The following is a 27056-nucleotide window of genomic DNA, read 5'->3' on the forward strand; positions in this document are numbered from 1 at the left end:
GAGCCGAATACTGCGGTGGAGTTTTACGCTTACGGAGCCCAAGTTCTTGGTTCCCAGTCGGGGCCGAACGAGAGAGTTCCCGATGTTCCTTAAGCGGGAGCGGCAGCAGGCAAGCAGCGGAATGGCCATCATTCCGTGGAAAGTTTCCCTCTCATGTGAGGACGGCTGAGTTGATATTGAATTATACAGCAGTTCATTAGGATTTGGCCGGGAGATGTATGGAGGTGAGCCACGTGGTGCGATCCGTGTGCGGGCGGCTCAGGCCAAATTGCCCACTTTCTGTCAGTTACATTCGCCCTCTGCGGGCGGGCATTTCCAACGCGCTGGTCCCGGGTCGACGTTGAGTTCATCCACGCCTGTCAGGATTCCTGGACGGCGCCCGCTCGCAGTTGGCCGATCGGCCAATCAATCGGAGAGGAAGGAGAGCAAGTGACGCCTGTTGCGATGACAATAGGATCGGATCTAAACGTCGACGGCAGCGTCTGATCTGACTTGCCAAATAAGGGCCAGCCTGCCCGTGTCTAGTCGGTGGGCCAACCGCCGCCAGTTTTCTGATGCCCTGCTTGCGTGGAAGTGACTCCCGATGAGGAACCTGCCAAACGAAAAAGTCCCATATCGTGCAGGGACTTAGTGGCGGGACTCCGACCTCGCGGAACTCCGACCCCGCGTCCGCTCGCTCTGGAATCGGGTGAGTGTTGTGGAAATCGCTTCTCCGTTGTCTCAAACGTGTCGTGACGAAACAAGAAGCCGACGAAGCAACCGATTCAAGGGCCTGTCGGGAGTTGTTGCCCTCCCGACAAGAGTGCAGTGCTTTGTCCTATGAACTTCTTGTCTCCGGAGCCGTAAAGCTCGAGAACAGCGATCGAACATCACCTGGTACTCGGGAGAACAACACCGGTGCAACATGGGCTCGCAGGGGTATGAGCTCGTAGCGCAATCATATTGTTTGTTTTGTCGGCTTCGGTGGGAGAGTGGAAACTTTCGGAGCGCAACGCTATCCACATCCTTGGCCTCGAGGCAGAGATTGCTTCCCAGAGGCCAACAGCAACTTCCATCTCCTCGTTCCGGGGAAACTCCCTGCGAAAATTGGGAGAAAAGCTCGCTAAGCTCCCGACTTGAACAGCTAGCCCTAAAGGAAGCTAATGGCTGAGCCGCGCGCTCAGTGCAAGCAGGGGAATAGAACCTTGTTGCTGATACGTTCCTCGATTCCCTGTGAGTTAGGGCCTCGGAATGAATCCTTCGCCTTCTCTAATCAAGGATTGTTCCAGAAGGGCTGTGCTGTCCGTCGGAATCTATCCGTCGAAGAGCACTGGTCGTAATGCGGTTGTCTGCAGTCTTCCGGACGACTCAATATCTAGTGTCTGCTTTCCCTAATTCTCTCCACGTTCGATTCCAGGCGAAACGCTATGCACGACACGGCAGAAGCCGCTGTCGAGTCACAACTTGACGGAACAGCGATCTATTCGGTGAGGTTTTGAGCAGATTAGAGAAGCTCTCGTGAAAACGTGCGCTGAGCTTCATGAAGTCCCTTACGCAGCCCGAATTCAGTAAGATTGTTCTCAACATTGAACATCGGAGTGTCGACAACTGGAACCTCCTGTTGTTCGTCCACAAAATCAATTAGTCTCCTCGTAGAGTCTATCAGCCTGGAACATGCCTTACCATAAGCAAGGTGAGTCCCGCCCGTCATCTTGGATGACAGAGAGCTTGTCGTCAAAAATATTAGCTCAAGACGACCGAATGCGGATTTGGGCGATTCGGCTTGATCATGGATCATCAAGCGAACATCTGCGTCTCGCGCTCGCTTGGCAGAAAAACCGTGAAGAGGCAGAAGGATCATTAGGCATAGTGGGCTCGCATGCTTGAAATCCTACGAGGTCGGCTATCATTTGCTGTATCAGAAAATAGCCACTCACAACGTCGCAAGCCTTCCAGGCTGCTAGAGAATTTCCAGAGACCAGAGCAGCACCGAGATCTCACTGGAGAGACCGGTAAGCTGGAAGTTCCAGATTGGTCGCGAGTGCTCACTTATATCTCCCACATCGGGTGGTTCCGGTCAGCAAGACCAAGTACACCGAGTTATGGAGCAGCTACCGAGCCCGCGGAGATGTTTATAGCTGCTGTGTTCCTAATTGCTGTGGTCATTTGGCGCGGAGCTCTGAATCAGCCCGACGCGTGTGAGCCGGAGGTCGCAGTCGCACGACCGAATCTCTGAGATAAAAAATAAGATATCCCATCTGTCGACGAGGAACTTTCCGTGACGTGCCGAAACTTGGCTCGTTATCGAATACCTAGCCGCGTCCGTGGATGCGAGACGCGAGATACAGTCGAAATCGTAGAGATTTGCTATTCACATCCGACTGAGGGTACATATGTAGATCCTTCGCTCTAGGTCGAGAAGGAATCTCGCGGGAGAAAGATCGGGGAACGCAGTTCTTACACCGGGAAGAAGCCGACGCGATAGAATGAGTAATAGGAAAGACGTGGATAGAGGTGCAGATTCACGGGGGTGGCGAAGAGGTAGACGAAGACTCGCCTTGAACGAGAATGACAATTCGAATGCGCTCATTGCAGAAGCTCATCGCGCCCTGGAGTTGTTGGAAGACTATCACGCCAAACTGACGCGACCACAAGATCGCCAACTTCGCCAGGCAATCGAGCGAGTCATCAGAATCTTCAAATCCAAGCTGTTCCAGGCATTGCTAGGTGAGCCCTTTGAATAGGATCCGGAGCGAGAGTTTGAATTTCTGCCGGGCGATCGGAACGAATTTCGGGGACGGTCCCAAGATCTGGTCAGAAGGTTTCGGTATTGGCTCTGAGTTGCCTGTGACCACTCTCCGGTTGAAATTCGAGCTTCCTTCCTGACCAAGTTTCGCGTCGTTCGAGACGCGACGAGCTAGCCGTAGTTTCGAACGTATGTAGATGTTGTTTCCGTGGCTGTCGCGTCCTGCGAGCGGGTAACAGGTGGGAATCGATCGAAAATTATCGGCTCTCCTCGCCTGCTCCTCTGAACCCACCCAACTGCCGAGCTGCTTGGGAGCAAGCTGTGTATGGCTCGGGGGCTGGGTTTCTGGTCCTGTCCTGGAGTAGTTCAATGATGTGGCGTATCACGTCCCGGCAAGCGGGGTTCAGAACCCAACGCCTGGCTCGAGAGCGCTGTATGAGAACTCACGACCCAGTTGCGGACTTACATCGTTATCAGCAAGATCCTTTGAGTAATCGACTGCTCTCCACAGACATACAGGAGTACTACGAAACTACTCTACTAGACGAAGGGAAGAGTTCGCAGCAGAAAACCCGCGAAACGTTGGAGGTCGCCCATCGATGGGAAAGCAATGACCTCCTCTACCCTACAGCACTCATCGGATCCGAGTTCAAGGTGAGCGCTTCAGTGATGTAAATTCCTTCCTTTCCTACATTTTCCGTTGAGGGATTACGGGGTATCGAAGTCGGGTGGTGAGGAGTGATGCACGTGAAGAAAAATCCAGGGAGCTGATTCGCTTCGGTGTCGGACGCCTTCACTAGACTAGGGAGTCTCCGATTGAGACCTCCTTTGCCCACGGGCTGTACGGGTAGTATGCACTAAACGCCGTCGTGTCGCGCGAAGCGGTCTGGGTCACGATCAGCGGAACGTCGGTTCTCATTCCCCGAAAAATGAGTCCGTTTCATCAGAAGTATGACTTGAGCAAGAAGGTACATCGATGACATCGTGCTCTGTCGTCTGCCGGAAGCAGCTGGAGGGGGAGGGTTTCTAGCGACAGTGCTCTTTCTCCGACTCTCTAGAAACCCCGGAGAGTCTGACTGACTGACTGAGCTGAGTAGCGGCGCATCTCTTCACTAATATGACTGCTCTCCCTCTCTTTTCGGCTTCAAGGCACCAAAGCATTGTTGAGCCTGCCCGTCGCGCCGCCACTACCCAAGACAATATGTGAAAGTGAATATATAGCGAGTACATTCATCGAACTGTGATTATCCAAGTGACGCGCAGAAGCGTCTGTGTACATTACATTCGAGGTGGAAGCGCACACCGAAACGTATCAAGATGTTAGATTGGGTTTCAATCATGCGCGGTCAGCGCTCTTACGCCAGCGTATTCATGCTCAGCCGCCAACGGAGAGCCGAGTTGGCCCAGAGCGAGAACCTACGACGTGATGCACAAGACTCCGCAGGTTGTTGCGGGATTGCCTTCTCTAGAAATCAGAAAGTGAGTTCTGCGCCACGGTATGTGACAAGCGACTCGGCCCTCGTTCGAGCGTACGAGCTCGCTGCACCATCGTCACCGATAACCTAACCTGCTCAGTACCATTATTTCATGGATAGCTACCGTGTTGGAGGAATGCCATTGATTCATCTCGTGATTATCGCTGGTGCATGTTAGAAAGATTGCGCCTTTCCACGAGCGGTCTCACTGACAGCGACTGACTGGCTAGTTGGTGCCTCAGCCGAAGTGCGATGATTGATCGGAGTTATGTCATCGGGGTTACAGCTCACAGATCATTGATGTATGGCCGAGGCCTCGGAGTTACTTTCTATGAAAGAATGTGATCGGAGTAGCCGTGGAATGTGAACAACACGGCATTCGGGGAATTTTTCCTCGGAGCTCATCGGACGATGGAGGAAACAGTGAGCCTCGTTGCCGCTTCAATTCAGTTTTGGCGGGAAATGGCGGAAATTATTCCAAGGTCGGTGGACGCTGCTACCTCGAAGAGAACTAATCTGAGTGGAAAGCGGCTCCTGAAAACAGATTCCAAATGACTGCTTAGAAGAGCACGCGGGCTTTTGCCGGGAGTGTCTTGAATTCCGTAGGAATCCTAGCGAGCATGAACTCTCTGCGATCAACAAGAGACACATAGAGGATCCTTTGAAAAGCTTCCGTCGCCTAGATCCTATCGAACATTTTCGAGTGTGACGAGCCAGGTCAGGCGGAATAAGTGCCTCCTCTTGTTTGTCAGGGACATCCGATCGTGGCTCGGGGTTCGCTCCGAGCAGGCCTGACAGCACACCGCCGCGTGTTGAGATCTGCTCGATCTTTCCGAGGAAAATCAGATGATCCAATCGCTAGCTCTGCGGCATTCAATCAAGTTGATATGGCCTGTACCCGATGCTGAATTCTCAGAAAATGAGAGAGAGTTGGATCTAGTTGTCATTATCCGACAAAGCACCGGACACGGGCCTTCACTCACATTTCGTGTTTTCGACTTCTCTGAATGAGTTCTCGATGCATTCCCGAACTGATCTGTATGACCGCCGAGATCCGCCTCCTCTGGTCCCCGATTGTTATTATTCGGAACTTTCGGCCGCTCCAAAAGCTCGATCAGCAATAGAGCAGTCAGTCTCGGAAATTATCGAGGCCAAAAATGGAGCGCGGAAGTAAGTTCGGAGTGAAGTTGCGGATGCCATGAGGAAGAGTTTCATGGAATCCATCGCGACTCCCCTTTGTAACCCCTAACAGAATAGAACGGCGAATGCGACCTCGAACGGATTCAGCATCATGGTCTCGAATTTTCAGAAGAAAGAATACTACGGCGCTTGTCTGGACGATGACGATTTGGGCGAAGTCGCCGGCGGAGACCTCCTGATACCATTGGATCATTCATTGCCTCCGTCGCGCAATGCAACTCTCGCGAGGCTGTACCATTCAGCGAATCACATCCTCAACGCCGAGTCGCCAGACAAGGTAAGGAGCGGCGTCCTCCGCACTAACTCATTCCCATAGTTCTCATCCACCTCGGCGGCCCCATCCGGGCAGCTTGATTTCCTTGTGGAAAACTCTCGAAGTCGATGGGGAGTATACATAGGCTTCGAAGCATCGGGACGGGGCCTGATAATTAATCATCGGAGGGAGTTGACGACCTATTCAGAGCCTCCGCCTGTCCCTGAAATTATTCGATATCAACCCGTCCGGACATTAAAATTCTGACCGATCACAGCTCTTGCGGCGCATGGTCCCGGAGCAAACGTAGATCTTCAGGAAGACTCTGGCATACGTCAGACGTAAGCCCTGAAGGGGGCTCGTTAGATATCATTTCTTCTTTACATCGCCTCGACTCCGACTTCCGATACGGGTCTGCGTTGGGGTACTCGGAACCGATCCGATGTCTGATATCCTGAATCGGAAAGAATCCGGCGCGACGTAAGAGCGAGGATCATATATATGAAAAACGGCGGAGGTCTGCCTTACGGTGTGCAATATGCCTCATGCTACCGTTTTGCTGGACAAGCCGAGTAATTGAGTTATGGTAGTGGATGTCAGCTTCCTACGGCTATTAATACCGTGTAAGCTATGACGAGCCGAATAATTAAATAGCTGCACGCCAAGGAATAAATGCCGAGCTGGTCAACTAAGGCCGGACGATGCGTAGGGTCGACGTGATACGTCAGACTACGCCGCGGTCCAGAATCTGATTACTTTGATCTGCGGGATGGAGAAGCCGATTTCGATCGGTCGGTCGGCTACTGCTGGAACGTGCCATATTCATGGTGCAAATAATTTCGTTCCTTGCTTCTCCCGATTCCCGCGTTCTTCGAAAGTGATTCCTACGATACCGTCTCGTAGGTACGTAGCTTCGAAAGGCGGACGTGCTGCTCGCAGTACGGAATTCGATCGGTCGACTTGAGCCTTCCGAAATTCTAATCGATTCACGTGGGAGAATTTGTCATAGTCGAAGGAATTCGACGCGACGGACGTCGGAAGAAGACTTCTGCTTGCGTTCAGCTGGAAAGCTCGGTGATTCTCTAAAATTAGCAAGCACTCAGCGACATATGACAGTCGAAGGTTCGGTGGTATCCTAAAAATATCGACATCGTCCCATCGAGAGGAAGCGTTGTCGACGGTCTCCCTTGGGGGGAAGCTCGTTCCTGGGAGGAGCGGCTGCCGTGAGACGCTCGATTCCGCTGCGACGATTCGGCTGATTCGTCTCGGATATCACTTCAGATTTCAGATACACCGGATCGTTACGGTCTTCTTACTCCCACGTGCGACCATCACGGCGGGGCAGACCGCGCTCCGACCGCGGATCCGAAAGGCAGAGTCTCTCGCATACCTTAGCTCGTCCGGGGGGCTTCCGATCGCGCAAAATAGTTGGACGACTCTGGATGTGAGATATCAATGGAGTGAGAACTTGACGTAGGGGAAGCGAATGCTCTGCTCCCGGCTCGGAACTTTCTCCTCCGAGTACGGAATATTCAACCGAGAGGAGGAATGTGACGGCGCAGCTTATTTATTCCACCAGTGTAATAAGCTGCCCTCCTTAATGCCGCAGTCCTCCGCCAATCAATGGGAAATCCCGATCTCGGAACGACTCTCCTTCGACGAGGTAGAAGTTATTCGTCGAACTCTTTGGACATTTGTACACCCATTGGGGGGAGATATACCGGAGGGATACCGTCAACGTCGCTTCCGCGGTTTCGGAATTTCCTCAGAAAGGTTGAAGCGCATCCAGCATGCGCTCCCATGAGGAACTCGATTCTTCCGCCTACGACACACATCATGTTCACAGTTCACACGTTGCGTCTGGCGCGCTCGGATCCGTTTGCTATCTCGGCGCTCAATGAGTTCCCGGCCTCTCCTCCAGAGGACCCTCTCTTGCGGGGGCGTGCCGTGGCCCTGGTGCTAATGCCCACCAACGAGTCACATGCGCCCGATTTAGCACGGTGGCACGGTGCACAGTTGCCCATGCAAGACCGTGTGTGTGCTCGCTCCTCACCGCTTTTCGGAGTAGCATCCACAATTTACTCGATGAACATGCGCAGCTGAAAACCCACCGGCCCGATCGCATCGACGCCCGGGTTCCGTGATTTTTTCGCTGAAAACATGTGAAACAGAGTGTTTATACGGATGTCGTCGTCATCGTCAAAGTTGTGGGAATCGTCGTCGGTTCCGATGGTGGTGTTGTTGTCCATTCCGTCGTCGTCGTCGTTGTCGCCTGTGTTGCCCGCTTCTCCATGCTATTGATACGCCAAGCATGCGATGGGTGCTGAGGAGTCCGTGCTCACTGTTCCAGTAACTCCGGCGGAGGCAGTGGTTCTATCGCGGAGCGGGACTGTCAGAAGGTCGCGCCGGGTAATATGTATTTGACCATTTTTAAGGGGAATAGTTCCGATCCGACCCGAGTTCCAAATGTTGATTTCCCCTCATCCAGAGGCCTATTGATTGTTTAAAAGGGCAGGACAGGAAATCGAGTAGGTCGAGGGGCCTCGAACCTATCCTCGTCGCTCAATACCATGCGGCAGGAGACGTTTTAAGGCCGGTTGGGAGTTTGTGGGACAAGCGAGAACTTCCGCACACGGAGTAAACTATCGTCCCTCGTCTCACGGAGATCTGATCAAGCTCTTCGCTTGATCATTCGGGATTCTCTTGAAGATCTGCGGAATCGAGATAGACGAGGCGTGGGGGTTTTTATGTCTTCATGCCAGGGATGCAACAGTTCATTTATCATCTGATATTATTGGTACGACCTACAGATCTCCTCCGTCCTATCGGCGATCGAGACCAAGAATTACCTCACAGATCATACCTCCTCATCTTCCTTGGCATTCTACGGACCTTCTCCACGCTGTGGAGCGTCTGGAGGGGGAACTCGTAGATCTCTGTCGCTGTCGAGCCTCTATGTGCAAGGGATTGATTATGTGCCCCCTTTCCGTCGTCCGATGGTGTCCCTCGTTAAGAGAGACGCAGTGGACGTCACCGGTATATTATGCCGAGAATCGGGGAAAGGTGTGATATGATCTTCATACAAGCTCGTACTACAGGGCAGCTACCGAAGACACGGAGTTCCGCTGGACTCGGTTCTATTGGTAAAGAAATTAGAACTATTCGATCAGGTACGCTATAAAAAAGATCCATGGCACCGAAGCACGAGCGAATCATAGATGACGCACGCACTTTCCTCTCGGCCGCGTGGCCGCTCGGCGAATCTTTTCCACCTATACGAATCGTGGGTGCAAGCCTATGATCGAATTACACGATATCCTGACGGCCAGGACTGTGTATGTATGTACGTATATGCTAGTGAAGCGACGTGAGCACTGAGGTCGAGGAGGAACGGGAATATGAGAGAAATGGAAAAGCACGGAAGATGACTCGCTCTAGGCGATCTGGGAAACAATCGTTCCTGTGGCGAGCACGTAGATACTGCATTCCGACAGAGCCGTGCCCTTGGTCGAATATCTGGATGTCGCATTTGACGTAGGTAGTCGCATATCTCGCTCTTGTGAGCAATGTTATGATCGGTGTGAGCGGTGCTCGTGTCGCGGCATTCCAACGACCGCGTCCCGCGGAGATGAACTTTGTGCGACTCGCACGAGCAGGAACCATGTCGGTAGCCTGCTTGCCGTCTGAGTAATCTTCTCTCTGCGCCGGAACCGACTCCGAAATAGAACAGCATCCTCTTATTATTCCTGTGAGCTCCTGCTTCACGAATCCAGCGACACTTGCCTGACTGTGAACTCTATCTTCCCCCACTCGCTCACTCAATCGCTCGTATCCACCGAACCAACCACCATTCACTGACGCTTTCTACCCTCTCCTCGTTAGAAACTCAACGGATGGATCCTCGTCCCGTGGCTCCCCTCCGGGATAGTCTCTGCGGGGAAGTCGTTTGAAGTTGCACTCGGGTGTATGTGCGGTCTATACGCAGATGTTTGCGCCCTCTTCTTCTTCCACTCGTGCCGCGTCTTAAATATTCCTGCGCGATCTGAGCCCTTGACTCGTTGCCTACAGACAGCGTGCCCTAAACACTGGGTTCGTGACCAACAACCACTTTTGCGGATGACAAAAAGCTGCTGGAGTGGGTGGATTTACAAGTGTTGTTTGTTGTCGGCCACAGAGAGCAACACTCTCGCTCGATGCTGCTCCCTTATCCGCTGTTGCACAGAGCCGAGCTCCGGATCGAGCGGAGCGACTCAGAGCAGCAGCGGTGGGAGGTGGCGAACACCGCGTTATTCGCGCTTCGCCCATTGGGAACCATAAAGGCATAAGGTGGAGAAGCAGCGAATGAAGCAGTTTTTCCCGCTTCCCTCCACAGCGTTCCGCTGACCTGGGACTTGCCTGGGTGTCTCGGGGAGGCGGACGAGCCGCCGGGCGACGTCGCGTATCTGCAGCGACAGCAGCAGCACGGGACCGTTCCCGATAAAGAGTCTCCAAGGAAGCCGAGCGCCTCAGGCCACTGCATATTTCGCTCGGCTAGACGCGAATTAGCGATTTCAAGGCTAGAACTCCGCTTTCACACGATTAGGGACTTTCTCGAACCTTTTTTTATCCCGTGCATTTATTTCTGGAGCTCAAGTTAAAATTACGACAAAGCCAAGCGTCTCGGGGCTTCACAAAAGTGGAGCTCTCTCGATTCGGGATCAACAGCCGCTGGAGCTCCGGGCGAGATGCGGGAGGATCCTTCGGGATTTCCGCGCGGAAAAAAATTCGTTCGGAGCTCGGTGAAAGACGTGAGAAATTCTCGGAGGCCTCGATCGGATGTCCCCGGAAACGTTCGGGAGATTATATCGCACCGTGTCCGAAGACCACGTGGGGATTCGTTCTCCATAGCTATCGCGTTCCATCAGCTTTCTGACTGAGTCGAACGCGAATTCGAAGCTACGGCACTCAGCGCTGATCGAGTATCGAACTTCGGAACATCTCGTATCTTGCGTTCTCAGTGGGGCATCTAATTGGATTCGTGCACAAATCTACAGTCGAAGACATTCGATCTCATTTGTTCACTTTTCGAATTGGAATGGCACTCTATCACGCTAATTTTCCACAAGTAGAATCCACCGGCTGAGATTAGTTAGGATTGACGGCTGTTCCTTCCTTTCCACATCCAGGCCCAGAGCCCGAGTATCCTCGGCAACGGAGATGGAGATCTCGACGAAGCATCTCAGCGATACGGGGTAAGTAGGCTTTTGTTCGCCCGCACTCTAATGAATTCCTGGGCTCCGCGCTCCATCATAGTCATCTCAGTCAGTGCGCTCGATTTCGGGACTCGGTCGATAATGCGGGTAATTCAAGAGAGAGAAAAAACAGATACGCTTGGTTATTGTGCTTTTGGGAACCCGGCGAAGGAGCGAATCTGCCGAGATCGTTTGGTGCAGCTGCTCTTCCCGAGCACAAGCATAGCACAAACCCGGAGTGAGGAATTGCGTGCACACGGCTTCAATAGAAGGGGCACTCTGGGCCTTTCGGCCCTGATCATGATCCCGCTCGATCAAGCAGGGCCAGGAAAGACGTGAAGTCCGATCCGGTGCTCCACCAGGAATGGGTTTTATCGGTCTTCGCCCATCTACATAATCTCGAGAGCATATTTTCGTACCGACTGAGGTACCTGGCCAATCACGAAGCAATCTTACAGAACGTATCGGGAGCCGAGGTACCAGTGGACTGGGAGTTTGAAGAGATAACTCTGGAACGAGGAAGTGCTGGTCTAGGGTTCAGCATCGCGGGAGGTACTGACAATCCTCACGTGGGCGACGATCCATCGATTTACATTACCAAGATCATTGTCGGAGGAGCAGCTGCAGCCGATGGAAGACTACAGGTCAGTTAGAATTTTTGACGCGGCTTCCGGGACGGGAGGTGTTCCTTAGACCGGTGTGGAATTCCAGAGAAGGGAGGGGGAGCTCGATCCCTCTCCTCCTCTGGGAAAATGTCGAGTCGGACGCAGTAGCGTTTGTAGGTTTTTTTGGGGGGGGGGCAGAGTAGGTTTCCGGGGGGCCAGGGTTCCTGAATGATGAGGCACTCTGTACTCATGCATTACGAAGGCAAATTTGGGGGGAGGTGGAAATGGCCCCTCGCCCCCCCCCTCCCTTCCCCCCTGGATACAACTCTGCTCGGGCCCCAGGAACCCCCGGAGCTTATCGGAATCGACGGACATCGGAAATTTTTCCTCTCCTCAGGGTGGCAATGAGCGAGAATAATGAGATGCCGAAGTCGCGATGGCTCAACCAGAGACTGCATATCTGATCAGGCATCCGACTATCTCAGGAGGAAATAACGGAACGTTTTCTCCTCCGCCAGGTGAACGACATCATTCTCAGAGTGAACGACGTCGACTTTGTAGATGTACCTCATAGGATCGCCGTCGACGCGCTGAAAAGAGCCGGTAACTCAGTCCACCTGCTGGTCAAGCGAGCGACCAAAGAGCCGCCCGGAGTAGTTGAAATCGAGTTGCAGAAGGGAACCCGAGGCCTCGGCTTCAGTATCGCCGGGGGAATAGGCAACCAGCATATCTCGGGAGACAACGGCATATATGTCACTAAGATCAGTGAGAACGGGGCAGCGTACCACGACAGGAGATTACAGGTGAGTCGTAGAGGAGTCTTCCAGCTGTTGCCGTGGCACTTCGCGTCGAGTCGGTCGTCGGGTTTCCTTCGGTAGCTATTCCAAGCGTAGATGAGACCTTGTTTCTCTCCGTGCCAGTGACTTAACACGTCCGACACAAGTCGCGGCGAGCGCGAGGGAGAAGTTCCACATCCATTCCGGAGAGCAACCTCGGAGTCGCGGAATATTCTCCTCCGATTCGGGTCTCCCAGCATTTTCATCGAATGATTGGGAAAAGTTTCCCGAAAAAGATGGGAACGAACGGGAACGACTCCGAGTTGGAAGCGGGCACGGCGCTTGCAAGGAGTCGGCAAAAGGCGAACAGGCTCGACTTCCCGGAGAACAGTGATATCTCCAACTCGGTTACGGATCGTTGCTTTCACCGCCAGCGATGATGATGATGACGCGCCTTTAAATAACTCTGCGAACTCCTGTCTGCTGCTCGCAGGCTCCTTGACTGCCGCTGTTACCTCCTCCCTGGTGGCGAAGGTATACGAGCTCCTTAGTTGCCCGAGGAGAACGAAATACGAGCGTTTGTTCGGCGTTCGTTACGGGTTGTTATCGCTGGGGGTACGTTCGAGTCGGAGATCGACGCGGACGCTCCCCCGCACACCGTCAGCGAGAGATGATACACCGCGGGACGATCTCAAATCCCTCTCTCCTACGAAGCGATTGAAGTCGCTCGCTTTATAGACTTCGGGAATTCTATCGCCTAGTGATCGAAAATTCCGAGAGTAGCGGCAAACCGCTATGCGCGACCGAGCCTGGAAGAACCCTCGCGATAAGAGGGAGACAGTGCTTGCGCGTGTTTGTTGACGCTTGCGGCGGCTGACAGCTGATTGATCGCCAGTTCGACATCTTGAGTTTCGTCGGGCTCGCAACGCAGGACAAATGTGTAACGCTGTCTGCCTCGTACAGCGAGTCTGCGAATGACAAGTCCTTTTGCCCTATAGAGGGCTAGGTTGCGGGATGTTCATCGGGAGCATCGGGTTTAATTTTGTATTTCATCGAATAGAGTGCACTCACTCTCCTTCTTTCCCGCTGTCCTCTCTCTCTTGTTTTCGATGATGCCCCGAAGCCTCTTCAAACACCAAACAAACATTTTCGTGAAAACCATCTCGTACCCTAAATACTGCAGTCCGCCCTAAAATCACCGGTCGATAGATCATAAATGCTCAATGTCGGCATTCGGACTCTATTTGTGCGGAAGGAGACTCAACTTGGTTCCCAGGCGGATTGTGTTGTAAACTGCGTTGGTGGCTTATCTCCAAAGTCCACTGTTCGGCCATCGGTCATAAGTACCTCTTCCTGGTGGCACAATGAACAGCGTTTGAAGATGATGCTTTCGTTCGATTCCCTACTCAGACGGATGCGTCATCATAATTTAAAGGTTCCATTGTTTCTAAAGCTATTCTGTGACATCTGTATCGAACCATCACGGGGAATATTCCCGACGGATACGTCACGGCTACGATGACGAAATACTTATTTTACATACATGATTGACATTCTGTACGGATAGATATGCGCCGCAGCTCCCCGGCGACTCTCTGGCTCCCTGGACTTCGACTCTAAGCGATTCATTCCTACCTTATTCTACAGGTGGGCGATAAGCTTATTGCGGTGGACTCAGTGAATCTCGAGACAGTATCGCACGAAGATGCTGTGGCCACGCTAAAAGCCACTGGTGAACACGTGTTGCTCACGGTTGCCAAAACATCTCATCATCTCCCTCCACCCCCACCTGTGCCTCAAGATGTGAGAGGTAAGAGACGGACCCAAGACTGTGGAATTTCTACGTGAGACCATGATCGTCGACATCATGAATCCCCCGCGTCATACAAACGTCGCGTCGTGCGATTCTGCGAAGTTTTCTTCCCATTCCAGCGAACATTGCCGCCGGCGTAATCGACGATTTGAGTGACACCAACATCTCATCTACCTCCAAAGCAGCCAGCGACGATGTCGATAGTCGAGTGTGAGTTGATGCGATTTTGCTTCTCCGCTTTGAATATCTATCTATCCGTTCTGCTTCCAGCGATTATGATGCTTTCCGAAAATTCCCCCGGAAGACGACTCTAGGTGGGCAATCGAGAAGGAAATTTTTTTGATTCTCCCCCTGGTCATGCTGCCGGCTATCCGGCTGACGATTCAATGCTGACGGCGGTGACGTTTTGTCGATTGCTGCGCCACAATCCAACAATCGGTGCCCGGCTTCAAGACGATCGCGTTTCTGGTGCGTCTGACGTAGTCGTTGTCGGCGATAGTCGGAGTATCACTCGTTTTCGGCTGAAAGCGCGGTCTTTTCCTGACTTTGTGTGCGCATATGTGATTTCTGTCAAAATTAGACTGTTCGCTCCTCGCGAGCCTTCCATCGATGCTCATTGTGCTGTTGGCGAGTCGGTGGGAGAGTGTCTGATGTTCCGTGGAAGCTTTACGGCGTTATTGGAACGTCCTGTTAGATGCAGGAAAATCGTCGAAGTGTCCGCGTCGCACAGCGGGTCCGTAACCGGTCCCGGACTCTGATTAATCGTGAGTAACAGATTTTCAATGGCTTCAAGGCCCGCATAGTCATATAAGGAGCATTCATTGCACGTGTCTCGCTCGAGATAGTCGACCTGTACGCGGATGAAATGGAAGCTGGCAACGCGCGCCTCTCCCGCTTCTGTATTGCTACTGGAATGCATCCGGTCCAGCCCTTCACTCGCGTCATTTACGCGTCATTTCACGCGCGCGCTGGTCGTCATACCTATCCAGCCCTGGCTCGGGATACCCAGATCGCGGTGTTCGGGAGGGACTGCATATTCGGAACATTCCGGAGCAGGCCCGAGCGGGTTCGCGCTCGCTCGAGATCGCCGACGCGTCTGAATTGCTGTGCCTTCTTCCTATGCGGGGATTCGAAGCTTCGTGGAGGAAATTCCGATCGTTCGGCGTATATCTGACGATTATCGATTCTCGAGCTCTTTCTCGGGCGCGCGGTCTGTCAGCCCTCGGAACGCTATACTATGAGGGGGAGATAGTTGTGAGGAAGTGCTACACGGATCCTCATTGGTTTACCGTCGTAGAGTGAGCCAGGTATGACGCCTCGGTGAGATGATCTTCCTTGAGGGAGCTTCTGCCTTCCTTGAGGCTCTGGGCCTGTGGCCCAGAAACGTGGTGACGGCCCACCCTCAGGGAGTCCCATGCAAGATAGCTATTGAGACATTGAATAATCAGGTCACGTTCTCTCTTCGCGAGAGTGGGTCCAAAGGCGGCGCGATTGATTACCGATAAACTCGATTTGAAGCAATCGGAGCAGAAGCTCAGCTACGCAGGGAATATTTTCAATGGAAAAGAGCGGAATGAGCGTGAATCATAGCCGCTGCCACGGACGGGAAGCGAGGATCTGGGCGAAGCCACACCCGGTGGTCGCTGAAGGGGATACGTGTGGAGTGAATTCGTCTACAGACTTGCTTCGACGATTACTGAGAGGCGCTGCATACGAGGAATGATTCGTTTGTCAACTGTTGCTTTCCACGGCTCCGGTCACCATGGCAATACGGTATATCGTCCATCTCCCGAATAATGCGGAACACATTCCGGAATCCACAGGCGGGCTTTACCCGGAACGGGTACCCTCTATTGGTTTTCCTCATTCGGCATCAGCTGTCATCGCCTCTGCATCGATCGCTGGGCTCTAAATCGGGCTTCTCACGAATCACCACAGACTCTCATTCGAATTCGGAGTTAATTTTGTGCGCTATCAGCATACGATTAAAATCTGGGAGACCAGGGTCTCGACGATGCTCTCGCCACATCTTGTTGGCCCCTGGTGGTCGTGTGCTGGGTAGCTGTAGTGGTGGTCGCCATCGTCGTAGATGGTTGTTGCGTACCGTTCGGCTCGTTCCATGATGATGATAATGTTTACATGACTCGTGAGTGGTTTCGGTATCGAGCGGAGCGCCACACTTGTCGTCGTTCGTGAGCACCACCGTAGCAGCAGCCACAGTGAGCCTGCCTAGCTGGCTCTGGAACCAGCAACTGGGAGTGTCGTTGCTTTGTGCGGTGCCTGTCGTCTACTGGTGGTGTTCGCCGTTTTTTCCCGGGGACGCCGGCCGGATTAGTTCACTGGTGAAACTACGCAAACGACTAGACGGCAAAGCTAAGAGGAAGTTTCCCGGAGCTGGCGCTACCATTCTACATGTTGGCCCTTATGCCGCCGCCGCCACCGTAGATAGACGTCACCGTGAAAAAGACCCGTGGTCGGAGAACGAGCGTTCGTCGATTCGTCGACAACCGGAGTGGGTGGCTGGGCGGCACAACTTCCCGCTACGGCCGAATCTCCTGAGATGAACATCATCTGATATCTTGTCAGCTACTCGTTTCCGTCAGAGTGAGAGAGACAAGTCTGAGGGAAGCTGGAGAATCCCGTGACGACAAATCCTAGCGCGTCGCTCGGGTGCCGGACTATCTTGTGACAAGTAGAGGAGACGACCGCGAGAAAACGTGAAACGAAATGGGTCGCAACAGAAGCGCCACAGAGGACATGAATGGCAACAAGAAGAGATCACGCTCAAAATCTCGTGAGAGGAATTCGAACACGGGCAGGTGAGGCCGGTAGTTTCAGGAGAGCGAGAGTTTTTTTTATCTGCCGACGCTCGGCCGAAGGACTACCGATTCCATTCAAAGTACTCTGATGAGGGAATCAGCAATGTGATTGTTATACGCGATTGCCGGACCAATCTGCTTGAGCCCAATAAGGGTCCTGAGGCTGCTCATCGGAGTTCCTCTGAGCCCCGCGTCTCGCTGCGGAAAACCCGCCGAGGAAGAAGATCAAGCGACGTCGAGTAACGAGTAGAAGATAAAATAAAAAACAAAAAGAAAAGAGGCAGAGGCTACCCATTCCTCTGGTGGCTGCCGGCGTGCTCCAGGCATCTGCTGCTCCCGTTGAGCAGATCACGAACTTTACGCCGCATTGACTGACCACCAAGTTTGTGTCGGCAATTCGCGCAAAGAGGTTCAAATTCAGGAAACAGAGCTATCAGCCTTGTTATACGAATCCCTCTGCTCTCCCACATTCCGCTGTGGAGCTCCACTTGACTCCGGATCCATTGTCAGTCTGCGACTATTCATGGAATGTCGATCATTTAGGTTTCCGCTCTATGATTCTTCGATACTTTCGAACCGTGGTGACACCTATTGGACTGTTCCGCTTCATCATGGTTCGAGGAGGGAAGAAATCACCTCATTCGGATGTCCAATACGTTATCCAAGCGATAGCGGAGCGGTATCACTGTTTATTTATGTATATCTTTTTGTATTCAATCGTCTATTTATAGTCGATACAGGCCGATGGCAGAATCTTGAACAAGCTCTTTTTGTTGGAGTGTCGAACACGTCCGCACACAACGACAACACTTACAGTGTCATCATCGCTTGAAACGATGCGCTTCACAAGTGCACAAAAGAGACGAGCGGAATCTGAGTGAATGGCAAAGTCAACGACAATGATAATAATGGTCGCAATAATTTACTAGAGACGAACGCTATGCTCTCGAATGGGTCGTGCGGTGGACTTGTGTCGCGTTGTTCGCTGGCTCGGAATTCATCATTTGTCAGTCGAGTGTCTACTGTCTACACGGATCGTTCAAGCCTGGCTTGGAGCCGCTCGAGCAGCTCATTCAGAAGTTTCCCGGGGAGGGAAATCTTCTCGATTCGTCCTCTCGAAAAGAGCGGGATGAAACGAAGAAACGAGTGCTCGGGACGCACCGGAGGAGATGCGACAGAATACCATGGGGTGGAGGAGGCTATGTTTGCTTCCCCGGAGACTCACTTCCAGGGTGAAATTGGAATTTCGATGTGTTTTCTACAATCGAGAGAATCGAAGGGAACTCGCTCTATTCAATGCGGAGTTCGATCTGATTGACTGCAACATTCGCCGATCGGCAGGTGAAAGTGGAACCTCATTGCCTAATTTTTCAATGAGGCGCCTTGTTTGACACGAGCGTCTTCGATTCCGCTCGATAGTCGGTGATCCTTCAAACGAGCCTCGATCGAAATGCGGGCGATGACAGTGATAATGACCACGGGAATCATCAAGCTCGATCCTCGCTCTCCCCGTGCTCGCGTCGATCCATTCAATTCACTCCCGACATCCGGCGAAATCCATTTGTTTTGACTGCTTGAAGCGGTCGGTTCGATCGAGTGACGCGTTTTCGGAATTCCGCATCGTTCCCTATCGGGTTGCAGTCTGTCCGCTTGGTTATGAAGAGATGATAGAAAGTGAGAATGGATGAATTCAAGAGCACCGTAGCGATAAATCTGGGCAACGGTGAATTTCCCCGGATGCGGCTGTTTGTGGCGCTTGTTGAACAAATTGGCGGAAAGAGATTGCGACCCGTCTTGATTTTTTGGCTCGGGTCGCTACTCGCTACGGCACGGTTGCTTGAGTTTGGACGTGAGAGTCAGACGTAGGAGCGTCTATTGCAGAGAAGTTTCTGGGCTCCGGAAGACAAGACAAGCATGAACGTTTATGCTCTACACGGTCTGTCAAGCTGATGTTTGTGTGATCTGAAGCACTCATTCTTCCCACTCGTTCCCGTTATTCCGCACAGATTGGATTTAGAGCACTTAGCGTTTCGAGTTGACATGTGCGAAATCGAGGATGCGCTGCATTACAAGATAAACGCTGCCGTCGCGACGGCACGGGAAGATTCTCGAGAAAGGAATCGCCATGGCCGATCGAGAAATCTTTTGTATTACTCCGTGATTGACTCCACGGTAATGGCGGACAACGGTGTCGGCCCTTCATTCATATCGGAACCTGACGACGCCGACGACCTACGGTTCGCTTCCAAGCAACACTCGGATATTATCATTCATGGAGAGGCGTGGTTCCTGTCCGTAAGTTTTGCTCCGTAAGCTCGCTCAACGGAGAAGTCATCCGCGAGTGCTCTGGGTGGAATCGGCTCCTCTCGTGAGCGCAGAACCCCTCAGGCCTCATTCTCGAGACTTGTGAGAATTTTATTGCTGCTGTGTTCATCGTCGACTTCCTCCCGATCTACTGCGAGCACAGAAACGGATTCCGTGATGGTTTCGGCGCAGCACGCAGGTCGGAAGCCTGCTCAGCGAATCCCAATTCCTGCCTAATCGAACTCCTGTGATGCCCTGATGCACTTCATTACCCGAACAAAGAATGTGAATGAGATTTCGATAGAATGGCGTCCTACAAATAACCATAAGCTGGAATCGCCAGACAGAGAGATATTTTTAGCCAGAACACTCGCTTAGGGAGTCACAGCACGATAGGAGCCATCATATTGTGAATCAGTCCCTGGAGGCTTTGCAGGAAAACGTTGTTCCGGGCTTATGTCCGTTCCACCAATCGTTGACAAATTCTCTCGCGTGCTCTCGAGTGTCGCAGGGTGGGAGTCTCTAAAGACGTCAATGCGGTATTCCCAAAACCTCTAGACGGATTAGCAGTGTTGACGGATTTCGCCTCCGACATCCCAAAGGATGCTATGCAATTTCTTATCAGCTGCTCCCGCTTTCTCCGTTCGAGCCTGAGCTCTGATGCCCGGACGGAGCACGGCTGGTCGGGGTGGGCTCTGAATCCAGCTCAATAAGCCCCGGTTGAGAGCTCGCTTTCCACGGCATGGGAGCTCACGTTCCAAGTTATTTTCGGAACCTCCATCGATTTCTCGGAGTTTGTTCTGATGGGTAAAAAAGACTATGTGCGTGAAATACTCCAATGTAGTACAGGGGGACGAGATCTGATCTTGCAGATTTGTCAGTTGCCTGAATCCTTTCACGGTCCATGGAACTACGTGAAGACTCACGAGTCGGTTTTCTTTTGCGCGGCAACGTCCTTTGTTGTAGACCGCCTTCGGGATCCTCGGGCCGATCGAGATCTGTTTACATTGAGAAGATCGGCTCGAAACAGCTGACGAACGCTCGACGGGTCGGCTGGTCGAAAAAGCTTTCTTCTATTCTGGGTGCCGTGCCATCGGTCGGGACCTCAGCCGGGACGCGGAGGCTTCACGAGCAGGCCCGTAAGGCCTGAGGAATAGTTGGGATAGCCTGAGATCAAGCGAGGAGATTCGCGCCCACGCGCGAATACCATAAAGCCAGAACCAGAAGTCTCCGCAACGATGGAATGGAGAGCTTTAGCGATCGATCCAATCCGTCTGGATAGGGGAATAATATTCCTGACGGGACATTTCGGGACAACGGAGGTCATCTGTGGTGCCGAATCCTCTTCCGCTGAGGCAACCGGGAGAGTATCAGGAACCGCGGTCCGAATACATCGATGGATAAAATTTTCTCACGAAGAATTTTCCATTGCAGAGAAACTCGGAAAGTCGTTCTGAGCAAAGGAGCCAGTGGACTCGGCTTCAACATCGTTGGTGGAGAAGACGGTGAAGGGATTTTCATCTCATTCATCCTCGCGGGAGGAGCTGCCGATCTGAGTGGTCAGCTCCGAAGAGGAGATCAGATTCTCGCCGTGAACAACATCGACCTTCGACAAGCAACTCATGAACAAGCAGCGCAGGCGCTCAAAGGGGCGGGTCACACCGTGACCATGACAGTTCAGTTCAGACCTGACGGTGAGTAGGATTCCCGATGTCCCGGACATCGCATACCGCAGGCGATTCTTGAAGCGAAGCATGCATACACGCATCCTCCGGCCGTCAACCTGTTGACCCCGATGCCACATCCCGTGCGGTACTGTTGCGTGTTCCGACACGCTGCTACCTTCCGTGCGAGATGCTGTTGAGATGCGTGAGAAAATACGTGAAGTCATGCTCGGTCGACGCAGTCTCACGGGAAGTGCACAAGAACCTCGTTCTTGGTGCATAGCTCGTCCCTCTCTTGAAGACTCTCGCCGCGATGCTCGGATGCGAATTTGACGATCTAGATTCGCGGGTGTTTCCAAAAATACCTCTGATCAGACTGTGATCCTCAGGCTCCGAGCGGCATAGTGGAGCCTTAGGGGCAACCTTATCCACTCGTCTGATTTCGCGGATACGTGGAAATCTCGGAAATCTCCTTTCTTTCCGAACAGCTAGGAACGCTGTTTCACTTTCTCAATTGGAGTCACCGATGTTTCCGGGTTGTTCTTGATCGTCTAGGCTTCAGTGTCGGTCGTTCAGTTTCAGCGTCGCTCGTCCTGGGGATGGATCGGAGGGTCCTCTCCTATCTGGATCGCGAATGCATTAGGGCGGTCACGATGGAATCTAAATCGGTCCCGCGTCCTGGATATACTTTGTAACTCGAAACGATTGTTCTGACCTGGAGAAGTTGGATGCCGATCGGGGACCCCCGACGTCGGGCTGCGACATTGGGAGTATGGGAAAATCCCTTCTTCGATACCTCCTCTCCCTTCAGCATCCCTTATCTCCGCAATTAGCGCGGAATGTCACGCTTGAGCATCGTCCAGCTAGCGCCGGAAGGAAAATTTCTCGTTGACTGCGGCAGCGACTTAACTAGTGATCGTAATACGAATTTCATGAGGCGTGATATTACTTCGGTGATTTCGGCCCTTCGTCGCAGAGTTCGCTGCAAGAGATACTTTCGCGAATCAATTAGACGCGCGGCATGACCCGTATGAACGCCTACGCGTTCGCTGAGGTCGTCCGGGTTACGAGGAGCAATGACGTTCGGGACGCGCATCTCGAACATATCGCGCGTCGAGCGTTGGATACAATCTCGCAAGTTTCTGAAATCTGCGGATCGGAGCTCAGTCAGTGCCCTTCTTCGAGCTCGCAAAGTCTCGATGTGCCTACCCTTCGATTCCGAGTGAGAGGTTCGGACTCCCCATAGATCACGGAGCCGTCTTCTCCGACGCAGCGGTTCCGAGCTTCCCGTAGGACTTCACCCGGGTCGAATATTTCACGCAGGGGACATCTTCAGTCGGTATCGGGTTCAGCTCTCTCTATGTCGAAGAGCGGAGCTGAGACGGACCCACACGACGCTTCTGTATAAACGACGCTCGTATGTGCATTGTATATTCGAGCGAGACTTTTTTCCCGGGCCAGTGCTGCTCGGGTTCGGAGTCGCCCACCCGGACCGCGAATGGGTGTGCTGATTGACTGGGTGACTGGATGGCTGGTCGGTGGGTCGGCCGGCCGGCCGGCCAAGGAGCGCGAGGGAGTCCCACAAGATGGCCTCCCTCCATGAGTTCAGAGGGATTCTGAACCTCCGGAATCCGGCTAGTGAGCGCCAAAATCCCGGTATTTTCCTGGAGCGACTGCCCATGTGATCGTGCTGCACAGTCGATATCCCTCTGTGAGGTCAACACATTAGATCGAGATCTTGGGCTCGATGTCCTGCGTGTCGAATGCGTCGTTCGGGCTCTTGTTGTTGTGAGATGACGGGTCCACCCAGAGCTGTCCTGTGCCCATCCTGCCGGTAGGCTCCAATGGCTGTGGGAATGCTGTACGGTCATCGTCGCCAGTTACCGAGAATGACTACCTAGGAATCTTTCCGAGTCGATCGGCCTCTAGCAATCGTGGAGGACAAATTGACAATTTGTGCAAGTGATGAGGACCCATCCACGCTAACCACGAGGAGACATCGAAAACCAATGTTCTTTGACAAGTGCCTTCTTATACACACGAGGACTACATTTGTTCAGCAAGCGGTTGTTCTAGCATAACAAGCAGTTCATGTGGGATGCGAATTGTCTTCCATGTTCGATCATTGATCGCCCTGCCTGATCGGATTGCTGACAGTCCGCCCCAGAGTCTCGGGTATGTATCGAGGAGGTTCCATAACATCGACCTTCGACATGAGGTCCTTGTTTGACGAAGGTGTGGTCATCTCTCTCAATCCTCGCTCGCCGAGAACGGATGGGGATAATGTCACTCTGAGAGCGAGAGATTCTCCCGCCCGAGGTTCATCGTCACGACCACTTGTTTGGAATGGCGAGGGGCGTCCCGTTTCCCGGAATCGCTCGACGGAACATTCCAATCATGAGGGCCGAGTGAGCCATCGGATATGAATATGTATTCCATTACCCGTGCTCCGGATTCTATTGCACAGAAATCGAGCTCATTTGTTAACTCGCTGTGTTCTCGGCATGCGAGCTGTGTTCTTCCAATACCTCGATGGGTAATTGGAATCGATTGCGAAACTTCGGAAGTGTTTCCATCGCGGCCGACTCGCAGCGTCCGCCGGCTCAGTCGACTTAGCCCCGACCGAGACGTCCCTCGTCGGAACGTGCCGCGCGTTCCTTGTTGAGAACCCCGGGAGCGTCCACTTTATCGGGCTCACCTGGCAAAGGGTATTCACGCAACCCGCTCCATGCAACAAGTATCGATCCCGCAGCGATCGTCGTGGTCAATTATTCATAGCGAACGAGGATGAATGCGACTACGATGCGATCAAACGACAAGCCTCGTGAAATTCTTCGCGTCCGAGAGAACTGCATTCATCCTTTTTTTGCATCTCAAAGAATTCTAATCAGCAGCAGCTTGGGACGTGAGCGGGCAGGCTGCGGTTGACAAGCGGATGATTTCTCGGCGGCGTCCAATGAATGAGATGGCTCCGTAGAAATTCCGATCGGCGTTTGTGGGCCTTGACGTCGGATGCGGTTGGCTCTGATGTCATGCCGCAAAATCATAATGAACAAAATCACGATGAACAGAATCTTGGGGATATACTGCTGCTGACCATACACTGCGGAGATTCGCCAGAAATAGCGTTCAAATGTTTTTTTTTTCTCTTTCAGAGTACAATCGGTTCGAGGCAAAGATTAACGAGCTACGAGAGCAGATGCTGAATAATTCGGGCGCAGGGAGCATCAGGACCTCTCAGAAGAGGTCGCTGTACGTCAAAGCACTTTTCGATTACGAGCCGCAGAGAGACAGTGGACTTCCATCTAGAGGCCTATCATTTCGTTTTGGAGACATCCTTCACGTGACGAATGCAAGCGATGACGAGTGGTGGCAGGCGCGAAGAGTCCTCCCTCCTGGAGTCGAGGACGTCGTGGGAATCGTTCCGTCGAAACGTCGAGTGGAACGTCGGGAAAGGGCCCGTCTCAAGACAGTCAAATTCCAGGTGAGTTCCAGCCGGAGTTTCTCAGCCGAGTTTCTCGCGTCTTGCTCCCGCACGACGGCCGAGAGTTTGACAGTGATGGGATGTTGAAGCTCCTCGCCGAAGGTTCACGGTGCCGAATGCGTTCCGTCAGCGCCGCTCTAGCCTACTGGATTTGCGATTTCGATTTGGCCGCCCAGTGTGATAAGCTCCCGTCTGCATAATTCAGTTCGCGTCGCAGGAGGCTCCATCGAGGCTGCTTGTGATGTATGAGGGCGGCTTTCGCAAGCTTTTTCTACATGTCGATGCGGGCTCGGAGTATCGATCGCGCCAAGTCAGACCGATCACGGTTGAAGTGCTGGATTTCGCCGACTCGGCAGGCCTGTCCCCAAGCTCGATGGAGCTCCGGGATCCGAGGCGGATGCTCGCTCTCTGGGCGAGCACGTCTGACGCCAGATTTCCTTGCAGGGAGGAGGACTCGGTCACTACTCCGGAGGGTCGGGAGGAACGTTGGACAGAAAGAAAAAGAACTTTTCATTCAGCCGCAAGTTCCCCTTCATGAAGAGCCGGGATGGCGGTGACCTCGACTTCGACGGTAGCCACGATGGCAGCAACCAGGACAGTGAGTATCTATGCGATTCGATCACGGCGGTTCTCGTGAGATCTGCGAGAAAGCGCCCGTGTCGAACGTGGATCCCTTTGGTCGAATTTGACGGTTTCTCCCCTTCGCAGACACCACTGCAATTTCATCTGACAGTGAAGCTTCGTCGGTCGGCTGTCGAGAACGCGGTGAAGTTGAGACCGTGCTCAGTTACGAAGCTGTTGAAGAAACTCCCGTCAACTACGTCCGGCCTGTCGTCATCCTGGGTCCTCTCAAGGATAGAATAAATGATGACCTCATCTCCGAATACCCGAACCTTTTCGCGTCGTGTGTACCTCGTGAGTAGAACTTCGCACTCTATCTCGGCCAAGGGAAATGATTTATCGGCACGACATCGTAACCCGGAATTGTCCCGTGGTCGAGCGACTCGGAGCCGCTGAAGGCTTGCGACCCCCTGGTCCCCACTACCCCGGACCATGAACGATGTTGGAATGATCGCTCATTCTTCACCGCAGATACCACCCGGCCGCAGCGAGATTATGAAGTTAACGGTCGAGATTATCACTTCGTGGCCTCACGAGAGCAGATGGAGCGGGAAATTCAACAGCATAACTTCATTGAGGCGGGACAATACAACGACAACTTGTACGGAACGTCAGTCGCCGCTGTGCGTTTAGTCGCAGAGCAGCAGCGGAAGCACTGTATCCTAGATGTTTCGGCGAACGCCATCAAAAGGCTGCAGGTAGCGGGGCTCGAACCAATTGCAATTCTCATCAAGCCGAAAAGTGTCGAGAGCATCCTCGAGATGAACCGACGCATAAGCGAAGAGCAGGCAGCGAAGCTATATGAACGGGCCCTCAAGATTGAACAGGAATTTAGTGAGTACCCGAGCTATCCGTCGGGAGCAATTTCCGGTTTCTCCAATATCTGCGACGCTCTTCTAGGAACTTACCCTCGGAGCATCACGCCAATATCGATGCACTTCACACCGTCTCTTTCCCCGCACAGGTGATGTCCTGACGGCCAACGTGACCGGCGACTCTGCTGAGGAAATCTACGAGAAGTGCAGAATCCTCATAGAGCTCCACTCGGGTAACAATGCCTGGATCCCCGCTCCGCATAAGCTATAGTGCTGTCCGTGAGCACCACCCTTCCCATCCAAGTCATTTAGACGTCACTCTAAGAAAAAGACATCGCCAGTAGCAGCATCCACAGCCGCCGAAAGCGCGAAATAACGAAAAGGAAAAACATTCGACGACGAAGAGAGCAACAACGGACAATTCAGGTGGAAGATCCCGAATTCTAGATGAGGGATGTTTCACTCTTGATACGGTCCCCGTCTGGGATCCTCGAGGCCCGCCAAATCTACTGCCAATAGATCTTGTAAACAACACTGCGAATTGAGCGGAAGAAATATGCATACATTAGGAGAGAGTTCCCCCTGCTATTGAAAAAAATAGAACGAACATTGTTTTTCGCTACTTTCCGTGATCAGGAAACGAAAGGCCCTCTCATGAACAACAAACCTCGAGAGCTTCAAGAGAGCTGTACACTAACTAATTATTATTCTCTGCAAAAGTGAGGTCCACTCGAGGGAAACAATCTAGTGTAAAAATTGACTCGTATTATAAATCACGATCGAGGAGCACTGTCGGGGGAACATTTCTAGTGCGAATCACGCACCTCACCTGATATCGGCCGAAATTGTGCGTGACTGAGTACGGTATCCTTATAATTCATTGTTGTATCCGAATGGGAGATCAACTACCCTGCGGAGCATACTAGTCAGTGGGCCCGGAGGATCCGACGGAGGTTTTCTCGGACAAAATTCGGAACTCAGAGTTTCCCTGAGAATGAATTGAATTCGGACGGAGTCATACAATTGTCTTGAACCGGGTCTGATTATTAATTTCGGATCATCGGATGTTATGTAGTGAGTAGTAGCAATTGTGTCGTCAGCGGCTGGCATACCGGTTGTCATGTGCCATAGAGTGACGGATGAGGATTGGGCGGTGTGGACCGCCGATGATATCTAGGTACTGTTCTCGCAGTAACTGACTGACTAAGTAAAAAGTGTCGCGGCGTCCGTTCAGATTCCTAGTAGCAAGCGAGCAGCAGTTGAAGCCGCCT

At 52.7% G+C, this 27056-nt stretch overlaps 1 protein-coding gene across 1 annotated transcript; it reads left to right on the top strand.

The window, feature by feature from the left end:
* Positions 1-1653: 1653 nt before the first annotated feature.
* Positions 1654-26884, top strand: dlg1 (MAGUK family member discs large 1). The gene is given in 17 exon segments (XM_029111685.1): positions 1654-1672; positions 2575-2706; positions 3237-3379; positions 5510-5677; positions 10819-10892; positions 11312-11528; positions 12008-12292; positions 13913-14075; positions 14198-14274; positions 16290-16297; positions 16775-16897; positions 20636-20895; positions 24021-24349; positions 24794-24947; positions 25058-25264; positions 25442-25804; positions 25935-26884. Coding segments are annotated over 17 exon segments (2844 nt in total). The 3' UTR covers positions 26057-26884.
* The last annotated feature ends 172 nt before the right edge of the window (positions 26885-27056 follow it).

This window comes from Galendromus occidentalis, unplaced genomic scaffold, assembly GCF_000255335.2.
Source record: "Galendromus occidentalis unplaced genomic scaffold, Mocc_1.1 scf7180000077460, whole genome shotgun sequence".
NCBI lineage: Eukaryota > Metazoa > Arthropoda > Arachnida > Mesostigmata > Phytoseiidae > Galendromus > Galendromus occidentalis.